Here is a 27,053-nt window from a genome sequence, read left to right on the forward strand (position 1 = left end):
AATGATAGGGAAATCTGATATTCTGTTACTTTTTACTTTTATTAGCTATTCAAATGACTTCACCATTATTTGAATTTAAAAAAAAATATAAATTATTCTGAATGTTCTATAAAAAATATCATTTATTATTCATTTTTAATTAATTTTAGCACTGTTTGAATTAAAATTTTAAATTGTTTGCTGTGAGAAAGACTTAGTGGTTTTTATGTATAAACTGCATGCCAGCAAGTTGCTGCCAAAGATTGCAAGCTAAGTTCTTTCATAGTTATAATGTGACTATTGACTGCTTCCAATGGCCACTAAAGTTTTCCAGTGGCATGCAGTTAATGCATAAGTATTAGTTTATATAATGATGTATTATTTTCTGTTTTTATTGTTATTTTGATATTTTTGGCTCCCAGTTATCTTGATGATTTTCAAATGATGTCAAGCTCCATCAGACATAGTACAGCTATTTTAGCAGTTATCCATGATATCAGAAATATTTTTTATTTGACAATCTAAGACATTAAGTAGTTTTTTTTTTTTTTTTTTTTTAACTGAAGAACCCAAAGTTTTGTTTGATTTTTAAAATCAAGTTGCAGATGAAGTAACTGTGATACTGATGTTATTGATGATATAACAACGATATATATTGTCCAGGTATGAAGTTAATATAATCAAAAAGCAGTTTACTTTTTCTTTCATTTTCTTAGTGGAATAAATTTGTAAAGATCAAAAAATATTTTTTTATATATTTATGATACGAATAATATTATATAATAATAAATAAGCATATATATATATGCATGCTTATTTTACTGAATAACTAACTGTATCATGTAAAGGAAAATAATTCCATTTCTCTTCAAGGGATCATGTTTAAATATGACACATATAAAAATAAAATCAAAATTATGTATATATATATATATTAAACTGATTTTTTTAGATTTAATGCAATAACCATAAACTATAGTTCTTAAGTCTATTTCTCTAGCCTTTCATAGATTTTAATACAATAATGTCAAAATTTTTTCTTTCTCTGAATTGCTATATTTGTTATAAAATGTCTTTGCACTCATAGGGGCATTAATTACTTAAATATTAAAAGATGTTTTCAAATTCCTAATTGAGTTTCATAATGCATTGTATTACTTCACCGTTTTTCTTTTATCTATTTCTAAAACAGTTTATTCTTTCATGTTATAATGTCTTTGGTAAGTTTGTTTTCTTTGCCCCATCTTTTTTAATTTTTTATTATTTATAATTAAACTTTAATTTTAAAAAATTGTCATCTACCTAAATAAAAGAATTATTTAGCTAAAGCATGTGTAATTGTAAATTCCAGTTCTATTCACAGAACATCTTAATTTTGTAAAAAAAATATCTTGTATTTTGTAAACTATGTATGATCCTATTTTGCTTGTATAAATGTTTAAAAATATAAAATTTACAATCTTCCTTTCAAATTCTCTTATCAAATCTTGTAAAAAAGAAATGTAAGTTTTTGTATTTTTTTTTTAAGCCTTTAATTGTGTTGTGTGTATTATACAAATTTTTGGTAATAATGCTTATGCACAATTTTTTAAAATTAATTTATTAATCCAAGTAAAACTTTTTTTTTAAAAAATTGCATTCAGTAATTCATTTTAATATATATATATATATATATATATATATATATATATATATATATATATATATATATATATATATATATATATATATGTGTGTGTGTGTGTGTGTGTTTATTTCTTTTACTTTTTAAGATTTTCCTTTTATTTAAATTGTTTTATGTTGATAAGGGAAAAACTTTAGAAAATTTTAGTAAATAAACTGAAGTTAATAGGTAGAAAGTAATTAAAATAAAAAATATTTTTTAATAAACTAATAGTGTTATGTTTTAAAAAATTGTTTTTATTAACATATCTTTCACAAAAATTACTTACATAGAGGAGGACATATTGACTTTTCTGTGTATTTCTAATCAATATCTTGTAATTTTAAATTTGTAAAAATTCATTTTATTATCAGTACTAAAAAGAAGGGGTGGCTTATAATTACTTTTATTGAAAATATTTTATGACCACACAATATGCATTTTTTCCCAAATAAAAAGGAAACTAGCTAATAATGGATGAAATAGAAGAAGAATGGATAAAATTTTATTTGAAAAATATTTTTGAGAAAAAGATTATGTATTGATTTTGGCATTACCATATAGCAGACTCAGGACTGATTCCTCTAAGTATCTGGAATGTATAGACACTTGCTGCATTTTAAATCCATTTTGGCGCAAATGTATGTTGTATGTTACAGAAAACTAGGGTCGAAGTGTTAGAATGTGGTCAATTTACGATCCTTACAATTTGAAATTTAATATATATCTGTTTGAAAATGAGTCAGAAGGAAATTTTTCTAACCATTAAAAAATAAAATAATTCTTTTGTAGATGAAAATTTTAAATTCGTTGCAGCCAAATGTTCTTTTGCTGGTGTGGTGTGGAAGTTTGGAGAGGGGGGGTGATTATTGCCTCGTTTTTTTGCTTGTTATTTTAAAAATTCGCCTGTCCATATACTATTGAGACACACTGTAGGTGAGAGTGCCAGAGGAGTCTAGATTATTTGAGTGAATTCTCTAAGCGTTTTGTGCCAATAATAAATAAGCAATTATTTATTATTGGTTAACTGCTATTTATTACAAGTTATGTTCTTACTTATGGTTCGGTTGTGTTTTGCTTCTGTGATTTCATGCAGAATAATGCTCTTTATTCGTCTATTGGATTTTTCATTCTATGCATCCATCAGATTTTGGATTAATTTCTAAAACAGTATTTATAAATATGTGAAAATAAAAACATTTATATGTTTAAGCTAAATTAAACATATTATGCTCGAGTTTATTCAGCTCTATTTTCAAAATACATCAACTTTAATAAAATATTGAAATTAAAAAAAATGTTTTGCCATTTAAAAATTGTTTCAATAATAATATTAGTTCGAAATTCTGAATTTAAGATAGGCAAGTTTTATTTAAACTTCTGTGTTGCGCAAGCTTTTATTTTTCAACAGTGATTTTGAAATTTGCTGAACCGAAACTTTACTACAGAGACAGTGGCAGAGCTTTGCTTATGGGGAAGGGAGGGGGGCAAGCACATTTTCTCTAATTTGGCTTCAAAATAACTCATAACTAATTTTTACATTTCATTAAAGGAAATTAAACATTATTTAGCATTATTTATTCGGATACTAACTTCTTTGTTAAAAATTGTTCTCAGTATTTTTTTTTACTGATCATCAAAAGTTTTTTATTTTCTGAATCTATTTTTTTTTTATGAGATCCTTGATATTTACTCACTCTGAGATCTAATTTTGGAAAAAAACATAGTTATATTTCATTCTAGATTGTATTATATAGATAGAAACACAGATAGCGCCAGAATGCCGTATCATGTTAACCCTTTCTAGGTCCGTGGGAAGTATGCTTCCCACCAAATTTATCAATATTTGTATGAAATTATGTAGGTTGGCATAAGTTCTGACAAATTTTTTTAGAAAGATAGAAACTTAGATGCTTCAGTTCTTTATCTCACACAAAATGATATGTCTTGATTTGTTACTTAATTATTTTTAATCAAATTAAATTTATCTAATAAGCTAAACAAATCCCTTTTCTTATTCTAATTTCAAGCCTAAAAATATTTTAAGATAATATGACTAGAAAAAAATGACCCTTTAAAGGGTTAAATGAACAAATATATACTCTTAGTACATGTAAAAAAAAAAAAATTTGGACATAGGTGCCGTGTTGGGTGGAATTAATTTCCATTGAGCGAGCAGTAAATACATAGTATGCAAGATTATGAAGGAAAAACACAATTTTCTCATTCTTTAGTAAACTTCTTTATTGTAAACACAATAATGTTTTAATGTTTTATTGTAAAAATTATAGTTTATAATTCGCCATCATGTAGTATCTTTCAAAACAGTCTCCATTCTTTTCTGAAGTCCTGGTTTTCAATGACAAGTGTTGCCAAAATAATTCGTTTGGCGTCAATAATTCTCACCCTTGATTTTTCATGGCGAGTCAGAGGTGGCTCTATTAATATTAGGTTTCATTATCACGAAGAAGTAGAAGCACCATATTGGTTCTGAAAAGTTCCTTAGCCCTTTCCCTAAATGGAGATTAAGATATGAAGAATACAGTATACATTTTGTATATTTCTTTGCTGTGGTGGCTGAGGGCAGGCATACGATTGGAACGGCAAAGATGCTTTGGTGGCTGAGAGTAGATATACGACCGCAAAGGATTAAATATATTAGCTGAAAAGACAAAATTCGGGCTTGTATTCTTCTCCTCACTAATTTAATTATTTGTTGAAATTATAAAATAAATATCGATAAATAAAAGTAGCATTTACGATATAATTCTGTTCTTAAATTTGACTAGCATTGGTTTCTTGATTCACTTTAACATTACGAATGGGTATATCATGATATTCAACTTATGTATTACTAAGAAAACAGTAAAAATTACAGATGGGTTACTGCTTTATTTCTTTAACTTTATATTTTTCAACAGTTTCCAAAAAATGCTGTAAGTACTTTTTTTTTTTTTATTTGTCTAAATACGGGTCCAAAAATATTTTTAAAAAAGTTTCATTCTACGATTTAAAGTGGCAATATGATAATCGATTTTCAAAAAACATTGTGGGTACTAGTTTTTGAAAAACAAATAGCTGTGTTCATGAACGTAATGGTCTTCGGAAAATGTGTCAACTTTTAAGACTTCAAAATGTTATAAACAACTTTTAATTTTTATTTTTGGAATTGAAATTTTCTGAATTTTTACATTTGACGAGTAATCACTTGAAACAAAATTACAACAGCAAACTAGATTTAAATCCACAAATAAAAATTCAATAAAGATAGTGAATCTCAGAAAAAACAAATTCACATTTTTGAAAAGTAAAATATCTTCACTTTCTGATAAATCTGAAATACTATCACCAGTGCTTTGTGACGACTGTTTGATTAGAGTACTTCAAGAATTTTGACTCTTGATATTTTAGGTCATCCAATTTCAGAAATAATACATCAATACAAGAGAAAACAAAATGCATCAACTGAAAAGGTTATCTATTTACTAGGTATTTCTCTGTTAGTGACGGTCATCATATCTAAGGAAAGCTAATTTTCCCCATGATCCGCAAATGGGCACTGCATCGCACAATAGGAATCACTGTACTAAATCAAGTCTGTCATAAAGTCAGGGGAAGGGGTAATCCCAAAACTTTCTCACATACTCTCTAATAAAGTAGTTGAGTATTATAAACCTTATGTCATAAATGAGCAATAGTTATGAAAGCTATTGGAGTATGATCTTTAGCGATTAATCATTGGGATGCTGTTAATACACAAGGGCCAGAAAACCCAATGTGTATTTTATTTTTGTTTCTCGAATGATTCAGGGCAAAATCTGAAAAAGAACTACAATTGAAGGTGCAAAACCACATACCGAATTTTATGTACTTAAGTCACAGGATTTTTGAATTATTGTGTTTACATGCTTGTTAAAGTATAGACCAGCAGACGATGAACCCCTTGATGAATTTGCTTTTAAATTAAACACACTTTAGATATTAAATCTGTGCAGCAAATTTTATCCTAGCTCTTTATTTTGTAGTTAGTGTACTCAAACAGCAAAACATAAATTTTTAAAAATGGATTTCATTCAAACTTTGATAATAATCTACAAGCTTGGACTAGAAACCGCATGCCAAATTTCAACCACCAAGTTCAAAGTTATTATGCTCACAGAGACGATTTCAAAAGCGTGGTTTTTCAGACTGAGGGACCCTAGCAATACACATTTATTTTACAATATTGTATTATGTTAAACAATATTCGTGATATTGTATAATATTATTGGATATTTTATAATATAATATACTATAATACAATATTATGTTATGTTGTGCTATTTGAGGAAGTCTGAAACGTGGAAATTTGTCAAAATTTCAAGTTCAAATTTTGTGACAATTCCAATATTTTCTCTTTATTATTTCATATACAAGAAAGTAAACAAAGTCAAACATAAGAGGTCTTATTTGTAAGTTTATTGCACATGCCTCAGTGCTACAACTACTTAAAAATATATAATTATATATATATTTACATAATAGATAATAAAAAAATACCATTGAAAATATTAGTTGATAGTCAAGGAATGTTGTCAGTCTTACATAATCAGTCAAATACACAAGATTAATTAGTCACAAAAACTGCTAACTTGATGATGAAATGTGTAATCCTCCATTTTTAGGAGGAATAACGGGCGACACTGTGGTACTAGAGGGTGAGCCTTGAGTTTGTTGTGGACCTTCATAAGGTACATAGAGGCAAATGGCATCAGGCGAATTCATTCTGGAACTGGGAGGAGATTGCTTGTAAGCAGCCTGAACACTTTCTACCAAGTCCACATTGTCATAGAGAGATACGGCACGCTGGAGTGGGTAGCCTGCACACACCGAGGAAGGACTAGACAGTTCTGAGGAAATATCGTTTGTGGAAGCTTCAGACATGCTTGGTCGTCTAGGAAACAATTTTGGAAGAGTTTTACCGTCGACAGAGTTGGCATCATCGCGATTGATTGGGCTTTGAGAGGCATTCCTTTCCAATGTTCCATTGCTGCCGTTGCTGAGATTGGATTGACCACTGTTTGAAAGAGTCTGGAACAAAAAAAGTGTATTGTTATAAATCGCTTTATCTTTGATTCTGAATAAAATAAAAAGTTGAAAGTTTTAAAATGTTTCTATATGCCTACTCATACATTAATTTGAACTTATAATGAAATATAAATTTTAGTTACAAATTCTTCATCTTACTAATAAGTTACTTATTATCTTAACTTCCAGAAAAATGCCTTAAATGATAAATACTATGTTGCTAAGTCAATAATTCCAAAGCTGAAAAAATTATGAAGCCAATTTTCATACAAGTTACTCGAGGTTTTAGTAGTCATATTCAATAAAATACCCTTAATACATTAACAATGTATACAAACAAGTTTTAGCCATAGAAACAAGGTACTAACTAAACTATGAAATTTTGAATATCATTATTTTAGATAATTTTGGATTATTTCAATGTTTGTGTTCACCAATCCACCTATTAACTCACATTATGCCAATTAGTGGATTAATGAAATTTAGATTCATAACTCTGTTAGTTCTGGTCATAGAAGAGAAGTCAAGAATTTCTTTCCAATTGTTACTTTAAGCATATCACAAATAATTTAGAAATTTGCTAATGGGAATAATTAGAATATATATTCTGTATATTTTTCATTTATTATTTTTCTATATAATCATTAATCTACTTTTTTTTGTTATTCATATTAGGAGCCTTAATATATGAAATATATGAGTTTTATTTATGCAAAGTTTATGCTTATAACAGACATGATGAATTAAAAAAAAATATGTCTTTGATTCCAAAGAAATATCTATGATTTTATTGCAAAAATTTAAACTACTCAACATGTGAAATCATTCTCTATCATAAACATTAATCTATTTTCACTACAAAGCAAAACATAGGTGTAAAGCTTCAGTACTGCAATTTGGTGTAGTTTTTAAATGAACCGTTTTATTTCAGTTTAGAAAATAAATATTAAAGAAATAATAAAGATATTTCTTATATATTAAGATAATAACAAATAAGGGAGAAGAGTCAATAGTGGATTTGGGCATTTTGTGGGCTTAGGTCATGCATATTAAAAGGCTTCATTTTATGGCAAATTTAATCTTGCATTTTAAACTTATTCAACATGTTTATTATTTATTTTAGGTTATTTTTTTTTTCAGTAATTTAGTAAGAATGTAAGTTTATTTTCAATTTTATAGATTCATGACTGCACAACATCTACATTTGCAACCAATATTATTATCCAGACATTTAGTATTTATAAATATTTAAGTTAGTGCCATAATGAAGCAAATATAAACCTAACCAATTTAGTATCGTCTTTTATAATTAATAGAATTCGCATTCTTACAAATTTATTTGACAGATTAAAACAATTTTACAAAATTGAGCTACTTGAGCACACTCCTCCCACCCATCAATAAAGGTGACCTAAGCAGTTGCATTGGTAGAGATCCACCATTGAGAAGAATGATAATGCAAGGAAATCAAGTGTAACTGTTTGGATGATGCATAAATTATGACTTATGTGCATAAATTTTAAGCTTTAAAATTTTGATAAGATAAAAATGATACCTTGAATTTTTTATTTATTAAATTTAAACACTTAGTGTTATAATATAGCCAAATTTTATCAAAAGCGATATAAAGGAATAAAATATTCACAATCTGTATATATATATATATATATATATATATATATATTTGTGGCTAAGAATCCTATTTGACATTTTTTTTCTCCTCGGTATGCATGGGGAAGAGGTGGGGATTGATATATTACTCACCCTTCTCGTATTACTGCTTTCTGGTCTTATGATCATTCCAAAAGGTTTCTGTGGAAGCTCATGAGGAGGAGCGGTACCAGGCAAATGCAGCTTGTGCTTCTGCAGCTCAAGGATTGTATTCTGCAGGGCTTCTATGGCTTCATCATCGTAATAACCGAAATCTTGTTCAAGTTTTATTTGTAAGAATTCTATTAATTCATCCATTTCCATCTTTAATAGAGACTCTACAAGAGAAAAACAGTGTTCAATACTAAAATAGAGCAAACAATGATTTATTTCAAGAGGAACAAGAGATTTTTGACAACTGATATTTATTCAGTCATATTTATCATATTTTTATACCATAATACTGGGATTTTTAATTTGGGTAAGACTGATATGTGAAATTTAAACAGAAGTATGCTCAACATACTGGCATAAAACGTCCTACAGTCCAAGTATTCTCTTGATTAAAGAAGCTCATCCATAATTAGCAAAATAGGCCAAACATTTGTTAAATAGCATTTAAAAAAAAAAGAGACTACAGGACAAATTTAATAAAGCTAAAAAAAAACATTTAATTACAATTAAAGCATATTTCTAAAGACAACTGCTTCCCATAGATATGATCAAGATGAAAAATACGATTTAAATGGTTGTAGGTATGCTTTATAAAACTTAAATGAAAAAGTTAATAAAATTTAAGAATAAACTGTAATTATATCTTTATATGAATATCAAATTTAAAGATTATTGCAAAAAAGTTCAATATATAAATTTGATAAATAGAATTGCAAAATTTAGTACTTTCTGGATAAAAACAATTACCTATAGTAAATTTTGTGGATTAAAATTTAAAAATCAAACCATCAACAAAGTTTATTTTAAAATTGTATAAATATGTATATAATCAGCAAATGCAATTACAACATATTACAAAATGTTAAATTAATTTAAAACTATTTTTTTTTTTATCGAAAGTACTTCAATTTAATATTCATTTATTGAGAGATGAAAGTTTCTTCGAGAACTAAATTAAATTCATCCTGCTGTAAGTTAGGAAAGAAATTTATAGAACAAAAGTCATGAAAAACCTACAATTGTTGGAAGGTGTTTAGTTCCTTTTCTTTAAGTTCCAATCTTTATGAATTTAGAATGCATAAATGGAGAAAAAAGTTTCTACTTAATTTATATTTAGTCTTATAAAAAAAAACCATCTATGGATGTCATTTGACTGAAAAAGGTATTCATAACTTTTAACAAGAATTTTTTTTGTATATATGATTAATAACATGTTACAAAAATACTTCAATTATGTTTCTCAAAGTAATTTTCAAATTGAAAAGAAATTATGAAAAATACAGTAAAATGCATGCAATTTTGAGTGTTCTAAAGCAAATATCTTTCATGTAATATGTTTCAACAACTGCATTAACTATTTTTAATTAATACACAAAAAATATTAAGAAATAAATGCTACTTATTCCAATGAACAAAGATTTAAAAATTATTTTGCACTGAGTAAACAAAAAGCTTAAAACAACTGCAGTAATTTTTTTTATTTTTTTCTATTTTTATTTATATCAACAAGAAAAACTTAAAAATTTAAACTGCAAAAGTTTAAAAACTTACTTTTATGAAGTTTCAATAAAGTGAAAGACATGGCAGTGAGTATAACTTCACCATCTATTATGTATGCATCCCAAAGACGCAAAGTTAATGTGAATGGCACCTGAAGAATGATGCAATGAAAATTATTTATATTCAAGATGTGCAGAACACTAATGTTTTAATAAAATACATAAATTCAAGCACAAATAAAATACAGACAAAATACAAAAACATGTTTTAAATAGACAATTTAAAAATTGACATTTAAATTAAATTTATATTTAATAAGAATGACAGTTTTCAATTCTGAGATTATTCTTTAACTGGCATACACTAATGGATATTTTCATATGCCTATTTTATAAGAAATATATTTTTAAAGTGAAAATTCTTTATATAAAATATAATGAACAAAGTTCTAACTGCATACAATGTCCATTTTAATTTAAATGAGAACATCAGTTGCACCAAATAACTCCAAAAACTTAAGACTACAAATATTTTTTTTTAAATAACTAAAATGTTTTCTATAATAATCAATAATCTTTCCAAAATAATACAAAATATAATTACCAACACAAATGGTAACTCAATAAATATTATAAAAATTTTACAATTATAACTTAATAAGAGCGGCAGCAATAAAAATTATTTTTATACATGGAAACAGCAATTAATAAAATTTAATACTTAATTGCCACAAAACTCTCCCCCCCCCCAACCCTTCTTTATGTTTCATAATATTTGTCGGCAAATTTTGAGGAAAATCTTTTGAATAGTTTAAACTTCTATATTAAAAAGATATTTATAAATTTGTTTAGATTTATAATTTCGTTTTTGCTTAAGAAAATGAAGAATAATAATTTCAAATCATTTTAAACTTACTCGGTCAAGAAAACACTGGAAGAACCACTTTAATGTGTAAAGGCTACTGTGAATGCCAAATTTTTCCAAACGTTTCTTGAGTTTAGGAATATATTTTGCCAATAATTTATCATGATGCTCTTGGAATCTTTTCAGCTTAGGGAATCCTGGTATGAAGAAGCCTACAGAAAAAAATAGTTTTTTTTAAAACCAATTCTTACAGATATTCCTTAGATACAGAAAAAGAAAGAAAGAAAAGAACACTAACCATGCATGGCATGTTTTCTATCTGTCATCAGAACTGAAAGAGCCCAAAACGCATCCTAAAAGATTAATATATAGATTCAGGGTTTCAGACTCTTTATAAATAGGAACAACTTATATCATTTACCAAATTAAATAAATTTAATTTTTTTGTTTGTAGTCACATTTTTATGCCTGTAAAGAATTTCCTACTAAGCAGATTTTTATGTCAATAAGGGCCACAAGCATGTAGATTAAAAAAAAAAAAATTTTCTTAGTTGCCAAATAAGTTAATAAAAATCACAAATTCTATTAATGATAATATTGACAATCAAATATATTTGGTCAGGTTTTTACATGTTTAATTACATCCACTTATTTAAATATTTATAAACACTGGCCTCTCAGTAAATATTGCATATAAACGTGGATGTCAGATCTGGAATAATTTTAAAAAGTTAATAAAAAAGTTTCAAAAGTAAAAAATGATTAGTCTGTAAAACTATGTAGAAATGTGCAAATAAAATGGTCATCTTATTGAAAAAAGAGAGTTCAATGTGCACTGTTTGGGCCTACAAAATACCCATTTAGCCATTACTTTACAAATAAGAAGAGGCAGCCTTGTACATAACACAAGCTCTACAAAACTTTATGATAGTTACACGTCAGCAAATTCAAAGTGCAAATAAGGATCACTCCTATTACATTATTAGAATATGCTTAGTTTAAAAGAAAATAATATTTCCAAAAGTTTAGAATAAGGGTTTAACATAAACAAAGAAACATCGGTATTTTCAGACTGTAGAATGAATACAGAAGTAAACATTAAAACATATTTAAATTCACTTATATAATAATATAGAAGGTTCCAAAAGAGAGGAACAAGCATTTATTTTCTTAACTAAACTGAAATTAACCAAAGAGTATCAACAAAATGTTTCAACATGCATGTATAGGAAATTACTACTTTGTATGAAGAATTGAAATATACTACTCCAAAAAGTAATTGCTTGGAAGATTCTTTTTTTTCTTAATTAAAATGATATTAGTCAATCCAAATTATCTTTCTAAAACTAGAATGCAATTTTATCTGAAGTAAGGTCCAATTGTAAAATTTTAGATGCTGAATGTGCTATTGTCCATACAACTTGTATGTACTCCATTGCATTCTTGTATATACTCCATGATACTGTACAGATGCTAATTATTAAATTAAAATATTCTATATATTGTTGATTTTGAAATGTTGAGCTTTGGACTGACTCAATCTTACTTGCTAACATGAGAATAAGTTGGAAAGTAAGCCCAAATGTCAATTCCTACTTTATGTATAATGCCTCATCCTCCCCATTCCATCTCAGGAGGATAAGAATACTGGAGTTCATAATTACTAAATTGTTCAGTAAACTCACTTCTAAAAAAATAATTCTGGAAATTAAAAAAGAGCAGTTGTATTCTTATACATCTAATTTTTCATAAACGAAAAACATTTCTAAATTTCTGCAAATTAGAAATTACATATATAATCTGGACAAAAAATTACATAAAACAAGAATAAAAAATGTATAAACAAACCTCATCATTCATGAACATTAAAAGCAGACCGGCGATTTGGCTCATTCCTTGACAATAACCAATTTCCTAAAAAAAATAAACATTAAAAATATAAATTTTTAGACATAACTATACATAAAAATCTCAATTTTTAATAAACAATTCCTTTTATAACTAACAGAAAATCTGTGATGTTTCTATATAAGACATTAATGATTAATGTGTCAATAAATGTATTAGTTATTCAATGCTTTTCAATGGTATGTTCTATATTAAGATTGTATTCTTTGTAAAGTGCTGAAAAAAACTCGTTAATAATTTCCAGTGCTTATATATTAAGAATCTCATATACAAATACAATTTGTACAGCATTATGCTATGAAATTATTAGAGAATCCATTAAAATTGGAGATATAATTAAATAGAACAGAAATTTGATGTTCTTCTATTTAATGCATTTGAATTAAAAAATAAAGATAATACATAATAAAAATAATGCATTTATATTAAAAAATATTAAAATAAGCAGAATGTTAACGTTTCAAATAAAAATTACAATATTTCAAATTAACGCTTCTCTAAGATTTTATAGAGTATATTTAAATAATTTTTATTTGTACTATATAAAAATGGCACACTGTATAAGATGTCCACTTTTAATCATAATACCATTAGTGATATGTACATACTTCCCGTTGAAAAATACTTTAAATGGCATGAAAGATTGCATTTTATTTTGTTTGAATTAATAAATATATAGGTGTAAAATTTTATAGGTGTTTTACAAAAATAGGTGTTTTTGTAAGCTGCCCCATCCCAATTTCAGTTTGCTAATTTGCTAACTATCTCTAATCCAATGCATATGGGGCAATTGCCCAGAATATAAAGAATCATTTAGACATACAATCTTACATTTTTCTATGCATGGAGAACCAATAAACAATGCAATAAAGAGGAAAATATGCAAAAATATTAAGTAGGAGAAGAATGTTCACTGAGCAACATATTCCAAAATATGTGTTTGATTAGAGTCTTTTGTACATGTTAATACAAAAAAGCATAGTAAAATACTCACTACATTGTAAACTGAATAGGCGGAAAGAACTTGGAACAAAGATTGCTGCCTAGAGAAAAGAAAATTTTAGTTTAGTATCACAGAACACATTCAGTGAAATATAAAAAATAAAACTCAAAATTTTAGTATTCACTTAAAAAGAAGAAATTATCTATTAACAAATGCTTTTAATATTTTATATACTAAGCGCTGCACTTATTATTATATTTTATTTTTATATCTCAAGTTCACAATCGTATTTATTTGCACTTGTACATTTGCTTTGGTTTTGTGATGCACAACATGGATTGAATGGAGGTGAAATGATAATGAAACTAATTATACTGTCCCATGAACCAAATTCCATTTTGAAATAAACAGTTGGCAACACAGCCATCTTTATATAAATATGGACACCTGTCCATATTACTGAGAAATTAAGATATTATATTGAGGATAATATAGGAAAATTTAAAAACAAAGACTACTAAATAGAAATTTTTTATAAAGTAATTTAAAAATTTGAGTTCCTTTAAATTCAAAATGGCAGCAATTATACTCATAGAAGTATGTCTTTCGTCCAAATAGTAACTGCTTACAATGCCACTTAGTCGCAAAATTCAGTTAGCACTCGTATCTTGAATACTGGAAATGATAATGAAAGCATTATCTATCTAGTATGAAAAGAGATTATACAAAATAAATGCTAAGAAAAGACAGCATGCATGGAAAATGCATTTGTTTGGTGGCAATTCCTGAATTTTGAGATATTTTACAGACATCATGTCTTTGATTGAATTCTAAAACGCTGTTTATTATAATTGATGGAAAATATTTCCAGTTAGAATAGTAAGTGCACCTGTCACAAGTTTACTTCATGACGTCACAAATTTGAAATTCGCGCCCAAACTAAAGAACGATTAAATGTTCTAACCTAGATATTAAATAAAGTGCGCAAGGTGTCTTTTTTTTTTTTTTTTTTTTTTTTTTTTTTGCTAAATCGCCGATCCGCTACAATTCTGAAACCGACATTTTTAAGTATACTAGATTGATGAAGATAAAATGCTACTTTCGAATTTCTCCATTATAAATGACTTTATGAGAAGCTCACGATACTATTTTTATGATTAGGGTTATCGCCGTTTTAAAGGTAAGAGGAGGTTTCTAATTTTAATACCAAATCTTGTACATAATGATTGTTAATCGAGAAGTTACTGAATCAATGTTTCTTCAGAAATAAAAATTTAGAAAAGCGCAATTTTATCTTTGCCAAATTAGTACTAATATTGCTTAAAACAAAATTATCATTATCACAGATAACAGCTTATTACTCAATATTGTACACTAATGTGTAATATTATATGACATTAATCAATGTTTGCAATATTGTATAATATTGTCGAATATTGATCAATGTCATAAAATATTGTACAATATCTGCGTGCTATTAGGAATTAGTTTATTATCAAAACATCTGTTTCGCTCTTACTGAAGGCAAGTCATGAGAGGAGAACGACCTACATTAAAACCAAAGCTAAGACAAAGCTTACCAAATTCATGCACACAACAAAATTTTATTATTTTAAGTAAACAAGTAAATTACTTTGGGCCGTATCGTTCCCGAAACATGATATTGTTGCGGAAAGTTCTGTTTATGTCCAAATCTATTTGCTTTATGTCAGTCGAATGAAGACGAGCCTGCTTCACCATTTCCTGCAATTAACAAATATAAGTATTAGTGATAAATATTTTTTTATTTGAATCTACGAATGAAACTCCTCATAGCAACATACCTCATATTTACCTTCCTGTTCAACCTTTATCTGGGGTACGCCTAATAATCGTCCCCAAACTTCACCTCTCACAGCATTGGGAATGCCTTTATACACACGCTGCCTCAGCTAAGTCAGAGAAGAAAGAAAAAAAAAAAAAAATATTAACAAAAGTACTGCATCTCAGTTTGTCAGCACTAACTGGAAGTATGCTATTAAAAAGAATAAAGACATTTAAGAGAAAAATAAATGTTTTTTGCATATGAAGTGTAGAAAATATTGTGACAATCAAATTTAGTTGAATATCTCGATTTATGACCTCACAAATAGTTTTTATAAAGAAAAAATAAGTTTTTAAAGATCTATTTTTAGAACCAAAAGAACAGATACCATAGTACTATTCCAAATTATGCCACTAATTCTGTAAAATACAAGGGCGTAATGTCTTTTCTTGATTATAAAAAGTAATTGTAAAATATTAATTTGGTATATTGTGGCTTCGATATTTTGCAAAGATGGTTATGAAGTTTTTAATAAAATAATTTATGTCCATAAATTTCAATGTGAGTACCCTTGGTAGCTCGAAGAAAGTCAAGGAGGTATTTAATTTTCACAAAATATCGTCCAATATTTCATTTGTCATACTACACAAGTAAATATCCTAAATTTGAGTATATCGATATCTTTAACTAAAGTTGCAAACACTGTATATTTTATGTTACTCCAAAAGGAAAAAAAATCTGGTGGTGTAATATCGGGTAAATCAAATGTTACAATCAAATATAAAATCGCAATTTTTACATTAGTTTTGCCATCTACAGGAAATTTTGTAAAATGAATATTCCACACAGAGCCTGACTAAGGCAGGGACATACATACCCCACATTAGAGAGGGCCCAAAATCGAATAGAAAGTTTGTTTTATGTTTCCTTCTTTAATGAATGAAATGGATAGAACGATATTTCGCCTGACCATTGGAGGGGGGGGGGGGCTTTATGGCTATTTTTGGTTCTAGTCAATTTTCTTGTTATATATCTATAAAGAGAGGAAAAATTTAAACACCTCCATAAAGTTCGGTTCTTCATTACTAAAGTAGTGAAGTAGAGGGGGGTCCCTCAAAGAAATTTTTGACCCGGACCCCAATTAAGCTAAGTTGGGCCCTGATTCTACAATAAAAACTTTATTACAAAAGATCCATTGAATATAATGCAGTAATGTTTTGTGATTAGGAGAACTTTCTGCTACTCTGTAGATTATTTGAATCGTAAGTAAATAAAAAGGCAACAAAACTACAGAGCTTGTAGGTGGTGAAAGTCATTTCATTCATTCAAACATATCATTTATTATTTCTTCCACTCAAATTTATAAACACAGTCTCTTCAATTTGAATAAAAAATGATTAATAATATAGTTACCTTTTCACTGTCGGCATATTTTCCCCACTTCTTTATCATTTTTAGCCATTTTCCAATTCTCTCATTTTCTCTTTCACGAATCTAAAAAGCAAATGCATCGAATTATGAGAATGAATTGTTCTTTATCCAACCGCATTTAATTATAATGCAAAAAAGTTCTCATAATACGTCAAGAAAAACTAATTTAATTCAAATCATGAAAAGAATAAATAGACTGCTTTTTTTTTCAGTTTTAAGAATAAATCAGATTCAAGTTCTATATTTCCACAATAATTTATTATTTTTAGTTAAATTACAACAAAACTTACTTACACCAATATTTAAACAAAGGAAATAAAAAAAAGCTTAGAACTTGAAGCTCTTAATTTTATTCAAAATCTTTATTACGTTTATTTCAGCAAAATAATTTTTCAAATACCAAATCTTTAAAACGGCAGAAAGAAAATATGTGAAATAACAAGCGATATACCTTTGTTTCGTGAGCAGTAAGTTTTTCTGGAAGTCTGTGATCACTAAAATTAAACGTGAAACGCATACTATTAGTATATATAACAAACTTTTTTTAAAATTGCAAATATATATATTTTATAACATTTGTGCAAAAACAATTATGAAAAAATATAGAATTCGATACTGAATACAAAAGTGAATGAGCAAAATAATTACTTTAAAAGTATTAAAATATTTATTATGGAATAATTATTATTGGGGATAAATTTGCTATATGGAAATAATAAGTATCAAATTTTAACGAAATACAAAGCTTTATAATAAGTCAGATATATAATAATTACATAATAAGTAAAAAAAAAATGAAAAATATTTTAAACAGTTTTCACATAATTAATATTAATATGAAAATTATAGTAATTTTCTGTTTTTCCTCCCTCTTTTGTAAAAATAAGACATTAGTTCAAATGTTTTGGTTCTAAAGTAGTCGATTTTCATAAACTTATTACAGATAACAGCCGAAACTACCGTCTGCTGAAAACACTGCTACATTATGATGAGGTAATTATACCGGTACTTGAAAAAATCACGCGAGCCTTTCGAGTTCTTGGAACTGTTAATTCTATCAATCCGATTGGCATCCACGTAGTAGCGACTGGACCGCATGGTTTTTAAATTACTGTTATTACAGTCCTAATGTAAAGTCGGCTTATGAGATACCAGTTCAAAAAAAGAGAAAATTGACCGCGGAATGCGGGGTGTTAAAAATGTCAGAATATAATTTGTCAAAAAAAATTTTTCTTCTCCAAGTATTGCATTTTTAGGTCCAAACTATGCATGGTTACGTGTTCGATTTGAATTTTATTAAAGCATAAAAGCTTTCTTCTAAAAAAGTCGTCCGTTCTATTTCACAGAATTTTACAATATTTACAAAACGGAAATGAAAGTTTAACATAAATATTTAATGCCTTCTTCATCAAGAAATAAGTAGAAAGGTGATTTAAGCAGAATAAGAAAATATAAGAAAAGTACATTTAGAATTAATTCAATTATTCACTTTTGTTTTGCATCTACTGAGAAATTAAAAGAAAAAAAATCAAGAAATTTTAACTTATTAACGTAAAAATATTTTCAATAAATTATAAAAATTAAGGTAATACTATAAAAGTTAATATTTTAAAAACTAGATCTTAATACCCATGTTAAGTAAAATGATCTTGCAATTGTACGCTCAATTTTTGCTCGAAAATTCAGTTAATTAAAATTAACTTAAAATATATTTTAATAACTAAAGAAATTTTGTCACTATTATATTGTTTTCAAACTATATGGCTACTCAGAAAGCTTTCATTATATTACTGCCCTTTCCTTCTATACATTAACCCATAAAAAATATCCCATAACAAAACCGTAACTATATCCCAAATTTTATTTTGAATAGCATTTTCAAATTAAGCAATTAAAATGAGCGTTAGATATGAAATTTCTTCAAAGAATTACCCTCGAATATTTTTAATTATATTAAAAATAACTCAAATAATTATTCTTCCATAAAATTTCATCTACTAATATGTCTCTAGAAGAGCTAGTAAATAGACACTGACGTTTATACTAACAATAGTTAGGCACTGATGTTATAAATTGTTTCCCTTTCGAAGTTTATAATAGAATATTAAAGACTAAAAAAGTATTTCCATTTTTTATTGCCTTTATAATTCATTTTTGCTACAAAGAATATTTTTGAAAATTACATTTTCAATAAAACTTAGTTGAAAAAAAAACGCATATAAAATTCAATTAACAAAATATTTCAAACTGAAATTTTCGTTTTACCTTTAATATTATTAAGGTAGTTTTTTCCTCGACTATTTTCCATTAGCTGAAATGATTACATAATTCAATAGAATGCAGGATTTCAGCATTTCACCCTACTGCCATCAAAACTGATGTTCCAACCCGACAATTCATTTAAAACACTTATTAACGACACACGCGAATCGATTTTGCTTTTTCCCATTACGCGACGAATCCCATGAGTCACCCATTTGCTACAAAAATTTCAAGACAGCTCTTACTGTATGAATCCATATCGATCCGTGACATGGTAAACTTCCAACGCTGGATCTTCCCAAGAGAGGATTTCATTCGTTTCGCTCCGGCCAGCATCGTACTTCGCTATGATGGCCTGGTCATCGTCACTGTTGCAGAAATCATTTTCATGACCATCTGGGGAGAAAAGAGATGTCATAAGATAGAATGATAGTTTCAGAAGAATTGCAACATAATATTTAAGCAGTAAAGTTGGTTTATATATGATATCCCTAAATCTAAATTAAATTCTAATTAATTACTTAATTTTTCCCTAACCCATATTAATTTCATTCTAAAATGGTCTCGTATTTCTTGGTCCCATTCCACATTTTTTTTTTATTTAATTAATCCTGTATGTGCTCTGTAAAACTGGGGAATTCAGTCGATTATCCCACATTCCGAGTGAAGGGATAAAAATTTTTAATGTTTGCAACATTCTTTTAAAGATACCTAAATATTTTTATCCTAAGACCCTACGTGTCAAAGAAATCTCCATCAAAAGCTCATAGTAAAACCAGCGAGGGGAAAAATTTTGGTCTTTTTTGTTCTTCTGCTCTTGCGTCGCGATGCAGATTTACGAATTTCTTATCACTTATTTTTGTACGTAAATTATGCCTCCCGTGGTTAAATAAAAAAAAAGTTTTAAAGTTTCTTCTTTTCGGCCATGCATCTGGCTGCGCATCTGCATATGTTTACATATATTTAAAGAAAAGACTAAAAATGAATTCTGAACGACACACACACACTAGCAATAAAACGTTACACGTATTAAATAATGCACCTGTAATACAAACCATTGGAAAAAAAAAGACCACAAAATAAAATATATAATTCGTAAAATTCCCTAGGCATTATTTGTGACAAGATGAATTATAACAAAATCAAAAGACAGTAACATAAAACAAAGTAAAATAAAAGCAATGATTTTATACATTTTTTTTTAATATCGATTAGTGAATTACAGATGATACAAACTGAAATAACTGAAAATGAAAACAATCTTGTATAACAGAAAAAACTATTACTTTTAAATGAAACAAACATATTCGAATAATCATTTAAAAAAATTAAAAAATAATGAAATTAGAATGTCAGATGCAAGAATTTTAGTTTTTATTTTTTGGGGAAAAATGACCAATTTTTTTTAAAAAATTCAAAATAAATCATGTCAAAAGGTGCACACTAAATTTCTTCAGAATACTTGCTTGTTTTCCGTTCGATGTAATTTTTTTCTTTCTACAACTATTAGAAACGATAATAATTGCAAAAATCTAAAACATAAAATGTAATAAAAAATTTCTACATCAAATTTAAAATCCTCCTTTTCGAAGTGCACTGGGTCATCATTACATCCATTCAATATTGAAGATGCCTCAGATCTGATGCCAAGTTTCTTTAAAGGTAATTAAGAATACGTCCAAAGCAACTTTAAGTTGTGAGAAAAGAAACTTTATCAAACTCCCGCATTTCTGCCACGGCTGGTATATCATCGGTTTCCGATGTTTCATGGAAACGTTCCAAATTTTAAAGCGAATTAAGGAAGTGGAACAGATGCTTCTTTTGGTGTATCTCAAAACTTCATGATCGCGAAGCCTTTTCAAAGATAATGTTTTGGGGATAACACTATTGCCACTCTCCTCCTAAAAATGCCACATTCTCTAAACTAGTACACAAGACGAAGCTTAGTTAAAAATATGTTGTATAACTATTTTCGATTAATATCCCTTCTGTTTATTTTTTTTATTTGACAAAAAAAATTAAAGGATTTCAGTGAACACACACACACACACACACACACACACACACACACACACACACACACACACACACACACACACACACACACACACACACACACACACACACACACACACACACACACACACACACACACACACACACACAGTGCATTTTACTTTAAAGCTAAACAAGAGTTTTTCGATGATAAATTTCACACTTTTGAAACAAGAGCAAGCTAAGGAAATTATATTTGGCAGCCTGGAGCAGAAGTAGCCCCCCTTTCCCCAATCCCCCCCCCCCAATTTAATAAATAGTAGTGCTTTCTGCATTAAATGCGCACAGTTTTGCTTATACGACGAAATGATTAATGGAAATGAACTTTTAACCAATGACCTTCTGAACAAATTTTATTCTGCGTTGAAACCTTTGTCGTTTTAAGAGAAGAAAGAGAATGTTTTAACCCTCTATACTCGGAAAAATAATTCGATGCAAAATTATTCACCAAAGATTGTACTAGCTCCGAAAAATAAATGTATACTATAATTGTTTTAAGTTGAATTTCCATGAAAAATTAGTCTCCATCTTCTTACCACTCTGTACACCTTTTTAACAATCAAAATTAAATAAAACGCCAAAATGATGCACCGTCTTGACAGGTGAGCGAGAGTCAACACCCGAGGGCAAAGGGTTAAATTAATTCCATATTCAAGTATTAAGACTTGTGTAGGTTGGATATCGACAATATCATTGCAATTCAACTGACTTCTTTTCATTAGACCAACATTTCCAACCATTCTAATATAATCAACCATTTCAGAATCATTTTGGGAGTATATTTACAATTATTTTGAATTATGGTCACCCCAATATACATATTTGACTTTAGATTCTACACTGTACCAGAGACAGGATTTTTAACCATGACGGATTTAAGTACACCATGGTAGGTCTTTAATGGAATTGATTCTCGGAATTTTCTTTCCCTTCCCCAAAGCGTTCTGTTAAGTCCGGATCCAAGTAACGGGTTCCTTGCAATTTAGATGGAATGCAAGGTCGATTTTTAACATTCCATTCACAGGTACGAATTATTCTGAATTCTCTAAAGTTTATCGTCCATTTCAAGAATTTGGATTAAAGAGTTTAGAAAACATTAATATATTTACAAAATTTAGAATAAATTTTAATATATTATTAAACATGCAAATGAAAATTCCGTATTATCCACGGAATGGTTCGACATGGAAGCCACAAATAATAACGTAAAAAGAGCATAGATGAACATGAAAATGCGTTCGAAATATTTATATGCTGCAGAAGATTTACATATACAATTATGATTTAATAAAGAAATGATTTTTGTACTTTACGAGTTTACTATAAATTTTTACAAAATGTTTCGCGTTAAAACATCTTATTCGGGGTTGAAGTTCCTTTAACTATATTTTGGGTTTAACTATTATAGATAATAAAGAATTTACAGCATGCAATTTTATAACTTGCACAATTACGATACGTTTTTTCAAAACTTGCATATAATTCAGATGAAGCAGATAAGTTAATATTTCAGACAAAAAAAAAGTTTTATTTCATTGAAACTATGGAAGTTTAAATCACGGAAAGAATAATACAGCTTTGAGAAAGTTTTAAGACTAAATCAGAATCAAGATTTAAATTTCCATGATATATTTTTATTATTTATGGGTATGAATAATAAAAAAAAACACGCCCATTTGAATCCAAAATAATTAGGTTTAGGGTTCGAATTAAAAAAATTACGTTCCATTCAGGATATAAAAAGTTAAATTTATTAATTTTTTTGATGTATAGTTTTATCCCCCATGACCTTCGAGTTAATTTATTTCAATAAAACTTTAGTATTACGGAACAATTAAATTGACTGCAATTTTGTATGAAAGCAAATGTATGAAAACTTACGATTCCAAAATAAACGAAGAAATTAAAATAGAAACAATTAAATTTCTAGGTAATCATGAAAATACTATGTGGTTTATATAATTTTTTAGAAAAATAAAATCAGACTTTCCGTATTTTTCAATGAAGGATAGTTTTTTTTAAATAAGATACAGGAAATGCTTTTAATACCGAATAAAATCACAAAACAATCGCTAACAATTTTTTTCGCATTTCCCTTAAGGAAATTTTTAGTAAAATAAAAATTTTTATTTTCAGTGGGAAATAATATTTTATTTTTGATCTGGTAGAATAAAATATTTATTATCAAATAATTTCTTTTATAAAAATTTCTAATTGCGGTTGAGGGGGAGGGGGAACACGAGATTCGAGCCTCTAGTCAAAAATATTGTAGTATAAAAATGCTATCACGGTTTGATTTGTCTATTATTTTAACAATTTATTCACGAAAAATTATTGTTGCATCGCATGTGAATATCATCCAATATCTAAAAAAGTGATAAGTATCAATGTAAAATACATTTATAAATATTTTTAAAAATTTATTAAAAAACTAGAAAAAAATGGTAGGAAAATAAAGTTGTTATAGATGAAAAACTTGTATTTTGAATTTTAAAATAAATTTAAGAAAAATAAAAAATACTCCAGTGTTAAAAAAAGACGTTAAAAATTGATTGCTTCTTCATTATGTTTCAAACTTTGAAACCCTTTGCTAATAGAGCATTTATTACCCAAAAAGTAACTACGCATCAATGTTTTATCTCTAGGTCCAACGATCCGTCCTGTGGAAGGTTTAATAATAACAACATAATTATGCACGTGACAATTCACGTATAACAGACGGCCTATAAATTCTCAGTTCAAACATTCTTACAATTAATGATTTCTTTTGTTATTATAAATTACATTTGGATGAAAATTTGGTGAAAAAAGTATAAAAAGGGAGAAAAATTATAAAAACAAACATGTCGTTACTCATAATTTATATAAAAATTGTCAGCTTATTATTACCAGGCAAAAGTTTAAATTTCAAAGAGTAGGAGGTGAATTTTTACTTGTTGCAAACAGATAATCGTCCTTTTTTTCGAAATTAATATTACGATGTAAAGCAAAGAGTAAGAACAAAATATCGACTACTTACTCATCATTCCTAGGAACAAAGACTGGCGGCCTTTTCAACATTCTGAAAATAAAAAAAAAAATATTTATTAAATTTAAACGAAATTAAGACCCCAACATTTTGTTATATAATAGGCTGAAAAATCACACTAAAAACACAAATATTTTTCCCATTTCAAATTTTATTTTTTCTCTATTATGGAAAATTGAAAAAACCTTTCCAAATAATAACAAATGCGCTTAAAAAGAATGTTTTAAAAGATGTTAAAAATTATTTAAAAATGCTTTTGAAAGTATTCTTATTAGTTTAGTTTGTTTAGTAATATTAACGTCCCGTTTTAAAGCAACACTAGAGATATTTTGGGACGGGTCTCGTTATTTTGAGCCCAATGTTAGATGACGAGGACGACACTTGACCTGGTACACCCCTCTCCAAACTTCCACACCACACCAGCGGGAGGACGTTTGCCCCGACGGATTTAACGTGCACTAGATTCGCTTACACGACGGATCTTCGGTGGAATCGGATCTCGAACCTGAAACTCTCCGGTTCCGAAGCCAAGACCTTACCACCAGCCAAAAATTATTCATATATAGACGATTATTCAAAGCAATTGCATCGATTAAAAGATGCAATAATTTCTTTATAATATACAAAAAGGGGAAAAAAACTATGCCGAAAGAATGTTAAAGTTTTGAATGTATATATAATAATGACTCAATGTGACTTCCCTAGGTCACATGGGCAACATTCAGGCGATAGTTCATTTTATTATCTTGTGAAGTAATGCTTAATGCTATTCGTTCACTATTGCGCGCAAGAAGACAGACTTCTACACGAATAAAACTCAATGAGTTAATAAAAACAGTAACTTTTCTTGTCGGTATCTTTATATTTAAATTTTAACTCGCTATTTAAGATAATTTTTATGTTTTATTGTGATTTTAAAATTGCTATTACAATTTTATTTATAAATATTTCCAAGGAGGAAATCTAATACGGCCAATTCTGTATGGTGCGATGAATATTCGAAGAATATTTTCGATTCACCCTTCCCGAAGATTCTATGAATTTCGAGTATCCCCACCGAACATTTACAATGCATCATAGGAAGGTATCAACAGGTTAAATGAAGGAATGCGGCGATTTTTTTTGACGCCTAAGAGAAATATGTCGATCAAATTAAAGAAAATATGCAATATGGAATTTAATAAAATTTGATCGAAAAATAAAAAAGAAAGGTCCATGCGACAATTTTCAGAAAATTTAGGTAAACATATTCATATATCTGAAAAAAAGCTATCAACTGCCTACCAATGACTGAGAACTTAATAAAAAATGTCTTGCATGATATAGACTACCACAAAGATGTTGTTCATATTAACAAGGGAAGATAGACAAAGCAGTAATTTACTTTAACAAAACGTTAAATCTCCTTATCTACAAGAAATTTAATCCTATCGTTGTTTGCAAGAAAGTTACAACCGAAAGTTATCATCGAATCGACTGTATAGAATAATCTTGTATTTACAGATATTATATAATTTCCCGGATATATTACAACTTGGAATGTTAAATAACCAGGTTATTTAAAATGTAAAATAGTCTCCGAATTCTAAAAAAATAATTACACTTTCTAAGAGTTTTCTCTTTTCTTGGATACCTCTTATCCTCTTTTTTCTTAACGCAGAATTTAGAAACTGAAATAAAAATTATTTAAACTGTAACTGCTTGCTTTTCTGCATTTGAATATTCTTAAATCAATTTTTCATAATTCATATTGAACATATGAAAAGGAAAGGAAATTTGACAGGGAAATTTCGGAGTTTTACATTTAAAAGCAAATCTGATAAAATTCAAAAACAAAAACGATTTTTAAAAATATTGCGATCACAAATAAAATGTATTAATAATTTAAATGAGTATGGAAATAAAAAAGGCCAACATCTATTTTTTGTTAACTATGCAATAAATAAATAAAATAAAAATAATAAACGAAATTCTTCGCAAAAGTTTCCGAATATGTTAGTGCTTAAAAGAATACGGGTTTTGGAATATTTTTATAACTTAAGAGACTGTGAGGGGTGCTCTATTTTCATAAATTCTAAAATTCCCTAATTTTTTAAAAATCGTATCCTGTAGTTCGAAAACTGGTTAGTACTGTAATAAATTAGAGAGAATTGTCTTCCCGAAACTTTCTCGCATATTCTCCAACAAATGCATTTGCGTGTTCTTAATCATAGCCATTGGCGAACAATAGTTATGAAATTCTATTAAAGTGCGATCTTCCGACAATTTTTTTCATAAGCGCAAGAAAAACGAATGCGTATTCGGGCGCTTTCTTTCCAATCGATTAAAATCAAAATTTGACATAAATTTCATATATTTCAGTTCATTGCATTTGAGTTATTGCGTTTACATGCTACTGAAAATACAAGCAGACAGACGAACAACTGCTCGGCAAATTTTATTTCAAACTTAACGCTTATCTATACCTTAGACGATACATTTGCGTACCAAATTTAATCTACCTACCTTTCTTCGTTTTGTAGTTATACCGTTAACTTATATTTAGACAACTGGGTAGACATACCTTGAGTGACTGGCTTTCGTTCAGAATTTGATAACAATATAAAAATTGGGCGGAGGCCATATACTGCATTTCATTTGTCTAGTTCAGAGTGTCTCAGTTATCGCGTTCACAGACAATCAGACATAATATCAAAAGTGTGTTTCTGTATTCTGGTGATTCGTT

The 27,053-nt window shown here is 28.0% G+C and overlaps 1 protein-coding gene across 1 annotated transcript in view; it reads right to left on the minus strand.

Moving 5' to 3' along the window:
- Positions 1-6,081: 6,081 nt before the first annotated feature.
- LOC129969058 (USP6 N-terminal-like protein) overlaps positions 6,082-27,053 on the minus strand; it is a 56,438-nt gene continuing 35,466 nt past the window's right edge. The window contains exons 2-14 of the mRNA XM_056083466.1: positions 24,320-24,361; positions 19,491-19,641; positions 17,435-17,477; positions 16,966-17,046; positions 15,572-15,679; positions 15,382-15,491; positions 13,800-13,848; positions 12,746-12,811; positions 11,196-11,250; positions 10,949-11,109; positions 10,085-10,184; positions 8,474-8,697; positions 6,082-6,712 (exon numbers count right to left, since the gene is read on the minus strand). Coding sequence (XP_055939441.1) covers positions 6,269-6,712; positions 8,474-8,697; positions 10,085-10,184; positions 10,949-11,109; positions 11,196-11,250; positions 12,746-12,811; positions 13,800-13,848; positions 15,382-15,491; positions 15,572-15,679; positions 16,966-17,046; positions 17,435-17,477; positions 19,491-19,641; positions 24,320-24,326 — 1,599 coding nt within the window. The 5' untranslated portion in view covers positions 24,327-24,361 and the 3' untranslated portion in view covers positions 6,082-6,268. The remainder of the gene's footprint in view (positions 6,713-8,473; positions 8,698-10,084; positions 10,185-10,948; positions 11,110-11,195; positions 11,251-12,745; positions 12,812-13,799; positions 13,849-15,381; positions 15,492-15,571; positions 15,680-16,965; positions 17,047-17,434; positions 17,478-19,490; positions 19,642-24,319; positions 24,362-27,053) is intronic.

This window comes from Argiope bruennichi, chromosome 5 (genome assembly GCF_947563725.1).
Source record: "Argiope bruennichi chromosome 5, qqArgBrue1.1, whole genome shotgun sequence".
NCBI classification, from domain to species: domain Eukaryota; kingdom Metazoa; phylum Arthropoda; class Arachnida; order Araneae; family Araneidae; genus Argiope; species Argiope bruennichi.